This window comes from Ahaetulla prasina, chromosome 6, assembly GCF_028640845.1.
Source record: "Ahaetulla prasina isolate Xishuangbanna chromosome 6, ASM2864084v1, whole genome shotgun sequence".
Taxonomy (NCBI): domain Eukaryota; kingdom Metazoa; phylum Chordata; class Lepidosauria; order Squamata; family Colubridae; genus Ahaetulla; species Ahaetulla prasina.
The window spans coordinates 21,155,850-21,172,119 of record NC_080544.1 but is presented as its reverse complement, the minus strand read 5'-3'; the positions used below and the strand labels follow the sequence as shown (position 1 = coordinate 21,172,119).

The following is a 16,270-nucleotide window of genomic DNA, read 5'->3' as shown; positions in this document are numbered from 1 at the left end:
CAGGAACTCGGTATGTCTAGTTTTATGAAAAGAAGGACTAGGGGTGATATCATAGCTGTCTTCCAATATCTCAGGGGCTGCCCCAAAAAAGAGGGAGTCAAGCTATTCTCAAAGTATCTGAGGGCAGGACAAGGAGCAATGGGTGGAAACTAATCAAGGAGAGAAGCAACTTAGAACTAAGGAGAAATTTCCTGACAGTTAGAACAATTAATCAGTGGAACAACTTGCCTGCAGAAGTTGCAAATGCTCCAACACTGGAAGTTTTAAAGAAAATGTTAAGATAACCATTTGTTTGAAGTGGTGTAAGGTTTCCTGCCTAAGCAGGGGGTGGACTAGAAGACCTCCAAGGTCCCGTCCAACTCATTCTATTCTATTCTATTCTATTCTATTCTATTCTATTCTATTCTATTCTAGTTGTGGCTGCCATTTTTTAATTCTTTTAAAACAGATACCTACAGAGAATTCTCCTGAACGCAAGAAAGTAGATTCCTTCTTTCAGGAATTTAAATTGTGGGGCCAAACACAAAGCCCTGTCCCTCCCTCCGAAACATGGTGTGTTTCGGTATGTATGTATAGTACATGAATTCTGCAGAGGGAGGGCCCAGCGTTGCTATGCATGTTGCAACATCATTGTGCAAATTATGCAAATTACAGCTTATGTAATAATGCCGTGGTCCACAAAATGTGATCCTGGCTTTACCAGAAAATTGGATAATTGGATACAAAGTTAGATCCATGGATATGGAGACTATTTTTGTTTTGGGAAAAAAAACACCATAATAATATAACAGCATATCAAATCTAAGGTAATAAACAATTATCAACGTTGTATGAGAAATTCTGAAATAATTATTAAAGGGAGTAAACTAAGGCAGGTGACTTTTGCAAGCTATGGCAATTTTTTGGCCATAGCAATTTGACAGTCCTTTTGGAAATGGCTTTGATCTCAAAGAGATTCAGAAGAAAAAATAAGATTTCTAAGAATGGGTATTCTGTGCTTTTGCACAGCAGATACTCGTCTAGCAGCACACGAGGAAGTGATACATCCACGAGCAAGTACAGATATAGTTTTCATGGTGGTGGATCTGCCACTTGCTTCCCTGGCTGTCCAATTCAGACCAAAATGAAAAGTCTCCTACATGAAATGTTTAAATATTTTAGAAGTTTCTTTTTTTTTTTTTGAAAAAAGTTTTTCATTTTTTATTTTCTTATATACATATTGTAAATGTACATTCTCTTGTCCATAAATAATCATACATATTTTTTTCTAAAGAAAACACAAAAATAAAACACTTTAATTACATTTGGAATTGTTCTTCTACCCTTTCTTTCCCTTCCTTTCACAACCAACCTTCTTCCTCCTCCTCTCCCTCCTCCCTCCTCCTTCCCCTTCCTCTCCCCCACTCCTCTCCTCTTTCCCTCCTTTCTCATCTTCTCCCCTACTCTTCTCCCCTATCCTATCTTCCTCTTCTTCCCCTTCCTTCCATCCCTCTCTCTCCTTCACCTCCTCTATCTTATCTTTTATTCCTCTCTTCTTTCTTTCTTTCTTTCTTTCTTTCTTTCTTTCTTTCTTTCTTTCTTTCTTCTTTGTTGTACAATATTTCCCTTATTTGGTAACCGAGCAACTCCAATTTTCTAATATTTATATACTTTCTTTTCAGTTTCTTTTCCATTTTACCCAATCTATCATTTCATAATTGTACATTTATATTTATAATCTTCTTTCCGTCCCTCCACATCCCCCTTTTCTTTTTACTCTGGCGATATCTGAATTTCTATTTTTTTATTTTTTTTTATTTTTTTGTCATTTCCAAACATTTTAGAAGTTTCTAGGAATGAACCAGAGGTGGAATTCATCCGGTTTGGACCAGTTCAGGCGAACCGGTGGTGATGACTGTGGATGGGCCCATCTACCTGCCTCAGCGTAATGCCGTCCTATTTAACCAAATTTTTTAGGGCAGACGCATTCGCAGAAGGAAAGTGCACACACGGAAGGCCGGGTGCATGCGCAGAAGCGAGCGTGTGCACGTGGGGGTGAACCAGTGGTAAGAATATGTGAAACCCACCACTGAAATGAACCAATTACTGAGCTAGGTGCAGTTTCCCCTTCTATGTTATAGTTCAGTAATTAATTTTCACTTCAAGATAATTCTGTTATTATCTGTTATTATGCTGTGGTCTGCTCTGATATGACTATAGCTCTACTGCCACCTGGTGGCCTATCAACTTATAAAATGCAACAACCATTTTTGGAAGACCTCAGAAAGACAAAGGCAGTGACACATATCTTTTCTGTACAGCAGGAGGGTTCAGTCTTGGGAACTTTAAGACTTCTGGACTTCAATTTCCAGAATTCCCAAATTCCAGAATTGTCTGGGGAATTTTGGGAGTTGAAATCCACAAGTCTTAAAGGACCCAAGGTTGCATACCCTTGCTGTACAGCCAGTGGTGGGATTCAGCCAGTTCGCACCTATTCCAGAGAACCGGTTGTTAACTTTCTAAGCACTTCGGAGAACCGGTTGTTGGAAGAAATCTTATTTTGTTTTTTTCCACTTTAGAAGGCTAATCCTGTAAGGAAGGCAGGAAGGAAACATTCTGGTGGTATTTCTAGCCTAATCTTTATTGCCCTACTTACAGAAACTGCCTTTCTGGTTAACCCTTATGACATTGTAACAGCTAAGGCGAAGCGCCCACCAACGTGAGTAATGTTGAGTTGGCCATGCCTACACAGTCACATGACCACCGAGCCACACCTACCTCAGCTGGTCATTAGGGCACAGAACCGGTTTTTAAACTATTTGAATCCCGCCACTGTGTACAGCATTCAAATAAATGAGGTCTGAGTATACAACTACAACTCAGAGCTCCAATTTTTAGAATCAAGATGATACCTGCTTATTTATTAAATAAGATTGATAAATAGATCCATACAGGGCTAATGTTATTCACAGTTAGAACAGTAAAAACTAATGCAAATTTTAAAAAATAAAAATAGAAAATGCAGAAAAGAAATAAAAATAAGAATATAATAAACAAAACAAAAATTAAATACATAAAGTGATTTGCCCTTCATAATAAATATAAATAATTTTAGTAACTTATCACTTTTTCTTAAAATACATGCATACAAATAATCTCTTCTACCATATCCCATTTTAACGGTAAAAGTTCCCCTCCACATATGTGCTAGTTGTTCCTGACTCTAGGGGGCAGTGCTCATCTCCGTTTCAAAGCCAAAGAGCCAGCGCTTTCTGAAGACGTCTCCGTGGTCATGTGGTCGGCATGACTAAACGCCAAAGGCGCACGGAACGCTGTTCCCTTCCCACCAAAGGTGGCCCCTATTTTTCTACTTGCATTTTTTACGTGCTTTCGAACTGCTAGGTTGGCAGAAGCTGGGACAAATAACAGGAGCTCACCCCATTAGGTGGCACTAGGGATTCGAACCGCTAAACTGCCGACCTTTCGATGACAAGCTCAGCATCTTAGCCACTGAGCCACCATGTCCCATTATCCCATCTTACCTAGAAGCAAATATACGCATTGTCTCATTGCATCTCTTCAGAGCATTTACTCCTAGGAGCAATACTTGTAATCAAAGATAGTTTGAAGATGCCCCATATGAGTCCTTTCTACTCCTGTTGGTACCTATCACATCTCCAGCTAATTAGACTAATGTTTACAGAAATGTGATGACACTTATAGTTTTTGTTCCTTGGCCCCAAAGTACTTTTCTCTCCTCCGGATCTAGATAATATATCAGATCACATCTTCCAGCTCCTGTAAGTTCTTCATTTTTTGTAGGCTACACAGTTGTAGTTCTGGAATCTAGTTATTGCATCCCAAGGTTTATTTGTACCACAAAAGGACAGCCACATCTGAAGATACTGGTCCATATTTTTCCTGAGAACTTCAATGGGAAAGGATTGCAATCTTTTACCTACTCCAGCTTTGCTCAATTGGGTGGCCAAGCTATGTTGGCTGGGGAAGATAGGAAGTCTAATCCAACACATCAGGAAGTGATGTTGTGAAAGGCTCACATAAAGAAGAGCTTCTGATTCTATTGCCAAATTCTTCTTTATAGGCACCAAGAGTATCTAATCTACTCTAGGTTCCAGTTTTGGGCCTTATCTTGGGTGTAATAAGAATGGGTTTTTTAAAAAACCTTCATTTTTTTCCCTAGCCATAAATTCTAAGAATCAGAGTTCTGCATATTTTCTGGCCAAAATATTTGTAAATCTTTCGATCATATCTTGCTTGCCTGCTACTCTCGGTTTCCTCGTTCGTGATGGGTGAAGAACGTCTGGAATTATCAACTTGTACAGATAATATGGGGGGGAAATGGAAAACCCCTTTTAGGCAACAAGGATTTGACATATAAACTCGGGAATTTAAGACCAAAATGCCAAATTCATAAATGAACATCTAGGATAACATGGATAGATTTTTAAAAAAAACCTTCCTATTTCCTATCTAGTTTTTGAAAATCAGTGGCATCCCTGCAAAGACTTTTATCCACCCAGCAAGTCATTTTCAATGTTACGCTGGTTTGCATTGTTGGAAGAAATGCCCATCTGGGTTCAGTTCCAAGTGGGGAGAAAGACATGATAGGCTGTTTGGAAAGATGGTTTAATGATGGAAAAGGATCACATGGCTTGAGATCCCAGGGGAAAAAAGCGGGGAGAGAGAGAGAGAGAGAGAGAGAGAGAGACATTTATACCCTCTGTTGGGATTGAATTTGAGCTTGTGTTCTGATTGGTTGTCAGACTCCCATGGGCCATGCAGGGGTAACTTTGTAGGTTTTCTGTGTTCCGGGCTTGGTTGACTCTTGCTGGGTGATGATGTAATGAAAAGGGCTTGAGGCAATTCCTATTATGGCTCTGCCTGAAGGAGGTAAATCTTTGTTATGTAGAATAGACTGGCCCAGGCCTTAATGACCCATTGACAAAGGTGGGGGGCTCAGTTTCTGCCTCCCTTTTAGGGGAAATATTCTGCCCTTTTAATATCTCCTAAAATATCTCATTTTCCTAGGAGAGGGATGGGTGAAATGTAAAATTTGTTACTACTAGTTTTATGGGCATGGCTTGGTGGTGGGGGTAATGTGATTGGGTGGGCGTGGCCAACCTTTTTTTTTACTTTTAAAAGCATTTTTTCTGCAACCCCTTCGGCCGAAGAGGCTGTAAAAAATGCTTTTAAAAGGCTCTTTTTTTTTTTTTTGTTTACATTTATACCCCGCCCTTCTCCGAAGACTCAGGGCGGCTTACAGTGTATAAGGCAATAGTCTCATTCTATTTGTATATTTTTACAAAGTCAACTTATTGCCCCCCCAACAATCTGGGTCCTCATTTTACCTACCTTATAAAGGATGGAAGGCTGAGTCAACCTTGGGCCGGGCTCGAACCTGCAGTAATTGCAGGCTTTGTGTTCTTAATAACAGGCTTAATAACAGGCTTTTACCAGCCTGCGCTAAACCGGCCCTTTTTTTGCCTGATCGTCAGAGGCTTTTCTTTTATTTCTTTTATTTTAAAAGCATTTTTTCTACAACCTCTTCGGCCGACATGGGCACGTGGGCAGCAGAGACCCGAAAATAAGCTGGCTGGTGGGAGAGGGTGGATTCTGGGAGTTGAAGACCACACATCTTAAAGTGGCCTAGATTGAGAAACACTGCTCTGGTACCGGTAGATCAGGAATTAAAATAACCCCTTGTTCTTTTAACTCCTTCAATTACAGCCTATTTTGCTTTGCATGTTGGGGGGATGATAAGAGAGTGCGAGGGGACAATTTTCTCTGACTCTTGGAAGCCTAAATTTACTCAAAAATAACTATCTTTTAAAAGGAAAAGAACTTGTTTGTACTAAGCATAGCTCATAAAATTATCTGCTACAATGTCAATGACTCCTTCCGCTTCAATTATAACAATACAGGAGCACACAATAGATACAAACTTAAAGTAAACCACACCAAACTCGATTGCTGAAAATATGACTTCAGCAACAAGAGTGGTCAATGCCTGGAATGCAGGGGTGAAATCTAAAAATTTTCGCTACCAGTTCTGTGGGCGTGGCTTAATTGGTGGGCGTGGCTTGGTGATCAGATGACTGGTGGGCGTGGCCAATAACAATAAATAATAAAAATAATAAACAAAGTATACAAAACAATAAGAGGCACCAAAAACCAACTTTCACACTTTACACACACACAACACAAAACCAACACAACTGACTCACACACAATGTAAAAGCAGCTGCACTTCACCCAAAATGGCCCCTGCAACAAGCAGGAACCTCACACTTTCACACTTTACACACACACAACACAACTGACTCACACACACACAAAATGCCACATACAGCTTTGTGAGATTTTGTGTGTTTGGGTAGTTAGAGTGAAACACTACAGAAACACACCAAATCTCAGAAAGCTGCACAAATACTTTATTTTATTATTTTTATTTATTTATTTTTAGATCTGGGGTCTCCAACTTTAGTAGCTTTAGGTTTGTGGACTTCAACTCCCAGAGTTCCTCATTCAGCAAAGCAGGAAATCAAAGCAGGCTGTAATCAGTAGCTGAAGTAAGAATTGGGTTGCCAGCCCGAAAGGAGCAGTATGCAGTAATTATAGGTAAGTGAGGAGGGGGCATTGGGTGGGCATGGGTGGGGGCTCTTGTAAGCGGGGGCTGTTAAAAAGTGATTTTAAAAGCCTGCTAGGATCAGGAAACTCCTCTGGGATCGCCAGAGGAAAAAAAGTTTTAAAGTCAGCTCCTCTGACGATCTCAGCTGAAGTTCCCTCATAGCAGCCCAGAACCTCTTAAAATAATTGTTTTAACATGTAGAAAACATGTTTTTTAAGGTTCTGGTGATGAGGAACTCAGCTGGGATGGCCAGAGGAGCTTTTTAAAGACCCCCCCTCTTTTTTCCTTTTTTCCCCCTTCGGCTGAAGAGGTTTTTTTAAAAAAAAATTTTTTAAAGTGTTCTGATGATCTCTGCTCAGCCCCGCGATCATCAGAGATTTTTTTTTTTTTTTTACTTTTAAAGGCATGTTTTCAGCTGAAGAAAAACTTTTAAAAGTAAAAAAAAAACCTCTGCTGATGGTGCGGCTCAGCAGAGGCAGGGGGGCGGTGCCAGGGATTTTTGCTACCGGTCCTCCGAACCAGCAGCTGCCATCACTACCTAATCGGGTGAGCCGGTGCAAACCGGGAGCCTTTCACCCCTGCTGGAATGCACTACCTGACTCTGTGGTTTCATCCCCAAACCCCCAAAATTTTAACCTAAGAATGTCTACTGTTGACTTCACCCCAATGCTAAGAGGTCTATAAGGGGTGTGCATAAGCGCATCAACATGCCTACCGTCCCTATCCTCATGTTTCTTCTATTTGTATCTATTTCATGTATCCAATCCATGTTTATACTTATTACCTAATACGTTCTTGACAAATAAATAAATAAATAGATAGATAAAATAAATATCCAGGCTTCTTTTTTTAAAGGGAAAAATCTCCAAAAATTTGAGGTCTCTTGGGGGAAAAGGGGAGGGTAGTCAATGCCCAAAGCAGGTAACAGACACCTTAGTTCTGGGATATGAAAGAAAATCTGCACAAATGTCACATAAAGTATGCCATACCAGTGCAAACTCATAAGATGCAGAGCAAAAAAAAGCACTAAATGTTTACTTTTCTCATCACCAGTGTTTTGAATAAAAATACGTATACTTGGGACAGATGATTAGTATATATTTTAAAAGGTTTTATTATGGACAATTGCATAAAAACCTGTCAGAGGAAATGCATTAAAAATGCTTGTGGGAAAACTGCATATTGGAGAAATCTGTGTGGTAGAATTTGTTTTTGTCTTGCTTGCTCATGGATAGTTCACTGTTAACATTAGTTCTTTTGAAATGGCTTTGAATATTAGTAGCTCCGGTTGGTAGTTATGTTGTTGTCTGAGCTCCGAGCTTGCCGATTTGGTTGCAAATTAGTTCTTTTATTCTCTTATTTCATCTTATTTATTTTTATTTTATTTTTCAAATTTATATACCGCCCTATCTCCCTAAGGACTCAGGGCGGTTCACAGGCAGTTAAAATACATACAAATACAGATTAAAAACAACAATTAAAAAACTTATTCTATTGCCAAATTTAAAAATAGTATAAATAATAAAACCCCTTAAAACCCATAACTTTAAAATCTAATCCAGTCCCGCGCAGATGAATAAGTGTGTTTTAAGCTCGCGACGAAAGGTTTGGAGGTCCGGAAGTTGACGAAGTCCTGGAGGGAGTTCGTTCCAGAGGGTGGGAGCCCCCACAGAGAAGGCCCTTCCCCTGGGTGTCGCCAGACGGCACTGCCTAGCTGACGGCACCCTGAGGAGTCCCTCTCTGTGAGCGCACGGTCGGTGAGAGGTATTTGGTAGCAGTAGGCGGTCCCGTAAATAGCCCGGCCCTATGCCATGGGCGCTTTAAAGATTGTCACCAACACCTTGAAGCGCACCGGAAGGCCACAGGTAGCCAGTGCAGTCTGCGCAGGATAGGTGTAACACGGGAGCCACGAGGGCTCCTCTATCACCAGCGCAGCCGCATTCTGGACTAACTGAAGCCTCCGGATGCCCCTCAAGGGAGCCCCATGTAGAGAGCATTGCAGTAATCCAGGCGAGGCGTCACGGGCGTGGTGACCGTGCATAAGGCATCCCGGTCTAGAAAGGCGCAACTGGCGCACCAGGCGAACCTGGTGGAAAGCTCTCCTGGAGCGGCCGTCAAATGATCTTCAAAGACAGCCGTTCATCCAGGAGAACGCCCAGATTGCGCACCCTCTCCGCCGGGGCCAGTGACTCGCCCCAACAGTCAGCCGAGGACTCAGCTGACTGTACCGGGATGCCGGCATCCACAGCCACTCTGTCTTGGAAGGATTGAGCTTGAGCCTGTTTCTCCCCATCCAGACCCGTCGGCTTCCAAACACCGGGACAGCACTTGATAGCTTCATTGGGGTGGCCGGTGTGGAAAATACAACTGGGTGTCATCAGCGTACAGCTGGTACCTCACACGAAGCCACTGATGATCTCACCCAGCGGCTTCATATAGATGTTGAACAGAAGGCGAGAGAATCGCCCTGCGGCACCCCACAAGTGAGGCGCCTCGGGGCCGACCTCTGCCCCTGTCAACACCGTCTGCGACCGGTCGGAGAGATGGGAGGAGAACCACCGATAAACGGTGCCTCCCACTCCCAATCCTCCAACCGGCGCAGCAGGATACCATGGTCGATGGTATCGAAAGCCGCTGAGAGGTCTAATAGGACCAGGGCAGAGGAACAACCCCTATCCCTGGCCCTCAGAGATCATCCACCAACGCGACCAAAGCCGTCTCCGTGCTGTAGCCGGGCGGAAACCGGACTGGAGCAGGTCTAGATAGACAGTTTCATCCAGGTGCAGAAACTGATATGCCACCATACTCTCTACAACCTTCGCGCGGCGGGTTGGAGACGACGATAATTACCTAAGACAGCGGGTCAGGAGGGCTTCTTGAGGAGGGCCTCACCACCGCCTCTTTCAAGGCGGCCGGAAAGACTCCCTCCAACAAGGAGGCACTCGTGTCGCCTGGAGCCAGCCTCGTGTCACCTCCTGGTGGCCAGCACCAGCCAGGAGGCACGGGTCCAATAAACACGTGGTGGCATTCAGCCTACCCAACAACCTGTCCATGTCCTCGGAGCCACAGGGTCAAACTCATCCCAGAAAATGTCACCAAGACCACCCTCAGGCGCCTCATCTGAATCGTCGCAATTTTGGTCTAGACCGTCTCGAAGCTGAACGATTTTATCGTATAGATAACCGTTAAACTCCTCAGCACGTCCCTGCAACGGGTCATCCCGCTCCCCCTGGTGAAGAAGGGAACGGGTCACCCAAAACAGGGCAGCTGGGCGGTTATCTGCCGACGCAATGAGGGAGGAGGCGTAGCAACGCCTCGCTTCCCTCAGTGCCACCAGGTAGGTCCTAGTATAGGACCTAACTAGTGTCCGATCAGCCTCTAAACGGCTAGACCTCCAGGAGCTCTCTAGGCGTCTTCTCCTAGTCTTCTATTGATATCTTCTATTGCGTCTTCTATTGATATAGAAGCGTCTTCTATTGATATCTTCAATATCTCATGTAAAATCCATGCTGAGAGTATCTTTTTTTCATGTTTTAGTCAACAGCAATAGCACTTAGACTTATATACTGCTTCACAATGCTTTTACAGCCCTCTCTAAGCGGTTTACAGAGTCACCATATTGCCCTCAACAATTTGAGTCCTCATTTTACCCACTTTGGAAGGCTGACTCAACCTTAAGCCTGGTGAAATTTGAACTGCTAAATTGCAGGCAGCTGGCAGTCAGCAAACGTAGCCTGCAGTGCTGCACTCTAACCACTGTGCCACTGTGGCTCAAACTTTCATTCAGATGACAAGAGTAAAGATTACACTTGAAATTTATCCCCTTGGGTTTTGCTCACTTCAACTCTTCAGAATAAAGCAATTGGAAAAGATATTCTTTGAATGAGTCCGTCACAGCAGATTAGTATGAACAAAATCTGTTCTCTCCAAAAGCTTATATTTTAGAATTGATTTGCCAATTGTTAATTGTCTATCAAATTACCTTTTTGCTTTTATGCGTTGAGGAAGAAAATGAACACAGGGTTACCCATACTTGTGTCAAAACTAAGAAAAAATGTACTTATTAACTAACTAACTGTTGACTAGAGAATGTTGTTGCAATAATGTATGTCTTATTGATATTAGTCAATTACATGCAATATTTCTAGGCTAACATTTTGCAGAGGGAGAACTATCACAGCCTTTAAAAAGAACAGAAACATTTCTGATTGTGAATGTTGTAACAGCGGCTAGGATTGTGTTTGCTAAGAACTGGAAAAATGAGAAAATACCACCATAAGATGAAATTATTAAGAAAATAATGGAACGTGCAGAAATGAGTAAATTGACATTTGAAATTAGAGAGCAGGAAGATAAACTATATTATAAGATATGGGATTCGTTTTATCTATGGCTAGAGGGAAAAATATGTTAAATAAAGTTTGAGAGAGGTTTTCATAATGAAATAATTGTTGAAGTACATATTGATTAAAGATGATGGAATGAATGATATAATATGATTAATATAAAATTCAGAATATTTTACATGAAATGAGAGAATGAAATATTTATAGTTAATTAAATGATTAATTGACTATTTGGATATATATTAGATTGATAAAACGTAAAATTAGATAAATCATATGTTATGTATATGTTGAAATTGCACAAAAGATTTGTAATCAACCAACCGACACACTGTATTTGTATTGAAGATGTTTTTATGTTTGTTTGTCAAAAAAAAAAAACTTTCCAAAAAAAAAGAACAGAAACATTTTATGCTAGGAAACCCACTCAGTTTTTCCCCAACTCCATAGCGAAAAAATTATATTTTTATTTTACAAAACCATAACTTTTATTTTTCATGTAAACAATATAATTTTTCAGTGGCACATCTGTACACCCCTGAATTCTGTTTAGAAACAGAAGACAAATACATTAATTAGGGATATCAAATATATGAAACCCCATACAGTTAAAAACAAATTTAAAAATTGGCATCAAAATAAGCAGCTTTTAGTTAACTGATCACACAGTGGATTAGATCAGGAACGTACAAAAAACACAGCAAAGGCCCCTAAAATTCCCAGTTATCTGTTAGAAGCAGCATAAAAAGTTGATTGCACAAAAATGAAAATCGAGTTCCTTAAAATACTTCATTGGCTAGGAATCAACACAGGAACAATTGGAAAGTTAAATGTGTTCACCTAGACTCCCACACAAGACTTCACATTAGATTATTCCCAGAAAATTACAGTATTATGATTTGCAGTGGTGATTATGTAATCTGCACGAGGAGCTTGAAAATTACGTTCATTTTAAAAACAACACTGCAGCAAGCCCAAGTTTTTAGAAAAGCAAGAATTCACCCAATTAATGATACATAGAAGCCAGATATATTATCCTTCCATAAAAAAAGAAGTGCATATGTGTTGTTTCTGACACTGAATAATTTTATGATGGGTAATCAGTACATCTGGATTTGTGAAACACTTCCTGCACTGGTTGACTAGCCATATTCTAGCAGTAATGGTGGGAAAGTATAATTTCATCTTGCTATATATACTGTTAAATAGATGAACTAAGTATAAAGTCAGTTTGCAGATAATAATTACCTTAGAATAAATTATTATTTCTCTCCTGGATTATCATACAGCAGGAAACTGGCTAGGTTTTTTTGGATGTCACAAAAGAAAAGAGATTCCAACATAGGAACAAATCCCGCTGTAATAAGGAACACTTGGAGATATCTTCTGTTAATGATGTCTGGAAAATGTCAGGATGTTTGTCATCTATTACTTACAAATCACAGTACATTCAAGTTTACATTCAAGGCACAGTGCAAGGGGACATTAACTGTTAGTCTTGGTCAAAGGGCAACCTGGTGTTACTCAGGAAAACACATACAGCACCCAGCTCCAGCTGGCTCATCATCCTCCCTCTGTCTCCTTCTTGCTTGAAGCAGGGACTCATTCAACTTGTGTTCAGTAATTATGTCTTCTACTCGGGTGATGTACAGCAAAGTGATCATCACTCCAAAAAACTGTCAAGCAAGCAAACAAATGAAATTGTTCCCAGGCTGTCTGTTTTCTCCGCTTGTCCTCCCCTGTCATCCAATAGCCCTTCAGGGGACAGCAAGAACCAAGACTGATTTTTGCCCAACTTTGACACAAACACAAACAAACGCCTAAAGAAGTAATGATGCTGGGTAAGAGTTGTGAGTTCTAGCTGTTTCTCCTACGATCAGGAGAGGCTCCTGACCAGGCAGGACTCTGCTGCAATCTGTGGTTCAGGATTCCTTGCCCACCCAGCAACCTGGGCAAGAGGAGGTGGTAGAATCTAGACCAGGGGTGAAATTCAGCAAGTTCTGACAGGTTCTGGAGAACCGGTAGTGGAAATTTTGAGTAGTTCGAAGAACCGGCAAATACCACCTCTGGCTGGCCCCAGAGTGGGGTGGGAATAGAGATTTTGCAATATCCTTCCCACTGGAATGGGGAGGGAATGGAGATTCTGCAGTATCCTTCCCCTGTCACGCCCACCAAGCCACACCATGCCCACCAAGCCACGCCCACAGAACTGGCAGTAAAAAAAATGAATTTCACTACTGATCAAGACCCAGACTCGGAGGGAGAGAGAGAAAGAGAGGGAGGGAGGGAGGGAGGAAGGGAGGGAGGAAGGGAGGGAGAAAGGAAGGAAGGAAGGAAGGAAGGAAGGAAGGAAGGAAGGAAGGAAGGAAGGAAGGAAGGAAGGAAGGAAGGAAGGAAGGAAGGAAGGAAGGAAGAAAGGGCACTGCTCCATCTATCTTATAAAGAGAGTTACCTGTGGAAGCAATATACCCAGCAAAATCCCAGCCATGATGGCATAGTTGTCCATAAACCAAATGAATACAGCATGTGTACATCCTCTGATATATATGACATGTTGAACACTCAGGCGCTGTAAAATAATGAATTACAACCTTGTTAATGCAGGGAGAAAAAATGGCTTTCCCCTTTCTTAATTGCCTACAGCTCTAGCACATTTTACGCAGACAACCCACTATTAGGAGTGAATTGGCAAGAACAGCTTCTTACCAAGCAGATTTCCGGGAGAAGGCTTGGCATGGCTGAGATAGCTGAGTGCCCAGGACCAAACTCTATTTGATCATTTAGGTTGGGGTGCTGGGGAAACAAGGAAGTCACAATAGTGGCTTTGATTACCATCTTCCTTGTAGAACTTCCTCTCCAAGGAATTCCACACAGGCCAACTTATTTTTGTATACTTCAAAAGCATTCCTCAGTCTGGCACTTTGAGATACCTGGACAGCTTTATATTGCATTTGGATGTTATGGAAATTATGGAAGACAAATCAAGATTTCTAGCATCTCTCTAGTTCTAAGGCTGTGTGTCATCATACTGATGGTGCTTCACCCCAAACTAATGGATGACTTTTCTCAGTGGTTTCATGTAGATGTTAAACAGCAGGAGGGGAGAGAGACTTGAGTTTGAGGCACCCCACAATTGAGCACCCACTGTGCTGACTTCCCTAGCACCACCCACAAGAACTGAGAAGGAGCACGATGCCTCTGACTCCCAATCTTTATAGGAGATACCATGGTCAGTATTGTAACATTAAACACTGATGAGAGATTAAATGCATTGCTACCTGACTAGAGAAATCCATAGGCCATTATCTGATAAAAGTTTTTTGTTTTTTGATACGAATAATGTTTTTATTAGTTCAAATTGTATTTGCATTTTATTTAAGGGTCCTAATTTTAAATCATGAAGGAATAAGAGAAAGGATGTGCAATTCACTCCCATTTTGTGGCTATCATTTATATGGTAGCAATTGAAACTAAATGCTATCCCACACTGCAAATAATAAGAATGATGAATTTACAGCGATTTCTCCTGGTCTACCTCTCAAAATCTGGATGTGGCTTGCATGTTGTCCTGTTCTCCTTGGTGTCTGTTTCCATAAAGCCAATACTTTTATCAAGCTTTTGATCACAAGGAACGCTGGAATTTATGTACTGTCCTTTTTGTGGGTGTGTTTGCCAAAACAAAAGAAAGAGCACAAGGCAAAAGAAAGTAGTGGATGGCTACTATCCCCTTTAAAAAATGCATAGAGTTAGCCATCCTTAAAACAACAAATTGTTAAATGCTAAATGTTGTTCTTCAGTCACTAAGTCCTGTCTGATTTCTCGCAACCCCATGGACTATGTCAGCCCCCATGGCTCTCCACTGTCTCCTTGAGTTTGCCCAAACCCTTGTTCTCTGCATCAATGACACCATCTAACCATCTCGTCCTCTGCCATCCCCTTCTCCTTTTGCCTTCTATCTTTTCCAACAGCAAGGTCTTTTCCAATGAATTCTCTTTTAATTTGGTGACCAGAATATCTGAGCTTCAGCTTCAGTATCTGTCTTTCCAAAGAAACTTTGATTTCCTTTGGGGTTGACTGATTTGATCTCCTTGCAGTCCATGGGACTCTCAAAGCGCCTTCTCCAACACCACAATTCAAAAACATCAATTCTTCGGCACTCTGCCTTCCTTATGGTCCAACTCTCCCACCCATGCGTTACCCATGGGCTGGGAAGTGGCTCAACAGGCTAATGCAGCCTGTTATTAACACACAGCTGCCTGCAATTACAATTACTGCAGGCTCGAGTCCCACCAGGCCAAGATTGACTCAGCCTTCCATCCTTTATAAGGTAGGTAAAATGAGGACCCAGATTGTTGGGGGGACAATACAAGTTGACTTTGTATATAATATACAAATGGATGAGACTATTGCCTTACAAAATGTAAGCCGCCCTGAATCTTCGGAGAAGGGCGGGATATAAATTCAAATTAAAAAAAAACTTCTGGGAAAGCTTTGACTATATAAAATGCTAAATTTAATATACATATATAAATATTTCACTTTCCTACCTCTTCATTAATCATTTTATATCCACACATGGTATTAATGACCATTGTCTGGGGAAAAAACACATATAAACATATTTACTTACAATGTAACATGAACAGATTTACAGTTTGTTTTAGAACTTGTAATAAAAATAGAATAGAATAGAATTTTTTATTGACCAAGTATGATTGGACACACAAGGAATTTGTCTTGGTGCATATGCTCTCAATGTACATAAAAGATAAATTATTACATAATCACATTTTTTAACTTTTCCTAAAGTAAAAATGAAAGAAACAAGAAAAATTAAAACCCATTATGTGTATTATTACAGTTTGAGAAAAAAAATATTCACTTCTTGTATGAAAAACATTTTCTGTTAATGTTCAAATAGCTACAAAGCTAGCTACAAAAACACTAAAAGGTGAAAAATAGTTCATCTAGTTCTGCAAAGTTTTTAAGTATCTTTTTAAATAATTTTATTAGCTTTCTTAATATTTTATTAGGTTTATAGCATTTCAAGAGGAAGTATTTGGGAGCACAAATGAACCTCCCTGCATCCAAATTATTACAATTCATTGTAAATGGAATAAAATATATTAGTACCTAAATGCTCAAGCTTCTATACATGACTTCGATATCTATAATACTTGTTTAAATGTACATTTCAGTTTGTTGACTTACTGTACATACTTGGCCATTCAACCATTTTCTTCCATAAACTTGGTTTCATTAGACCACTATTTCCCTTGTTAACAGCTGGTGAAAG

General features: G+C 40.8%; 1 protein-coding gene across 2 annotated transcripts in view; it reads right to left on the bottom strand.

Annotated features, from left to right (window-relative positions):
- Window positions 1-11,432: 11,432 nt before the first annotated feature.
- Window positions 11,433-16,270, bottom strand: part of TSPAN15 (tetraspanin 15) — a 37,492-nt gene continuing 32,654 nt past the window's right edge. For both annotated transcript variants that reach the window (XM_058187054.1, XM_058187055.1), the window contains exons 6-8: window positions 15,522-15,569; window positions 13,427-13,543; window positions 11,433-12,650 (exon numbers count right to left, since the gene is read on the bottom strand). In XM_058187054.1, the coding sequence (XP_058043037.1) occupies window positions 12,495-12,650; window positions 13,427-13,543; window positions 15,522-15,569 (321 nt within the window). In that variant the 3' untranslated portion in view covers window positions 11,433-12,494. The remainder of the gene's footprint in view (window positions 12,651-13,426; window positions 13,544-15,521; window positions 15,570-16,270) is intronic.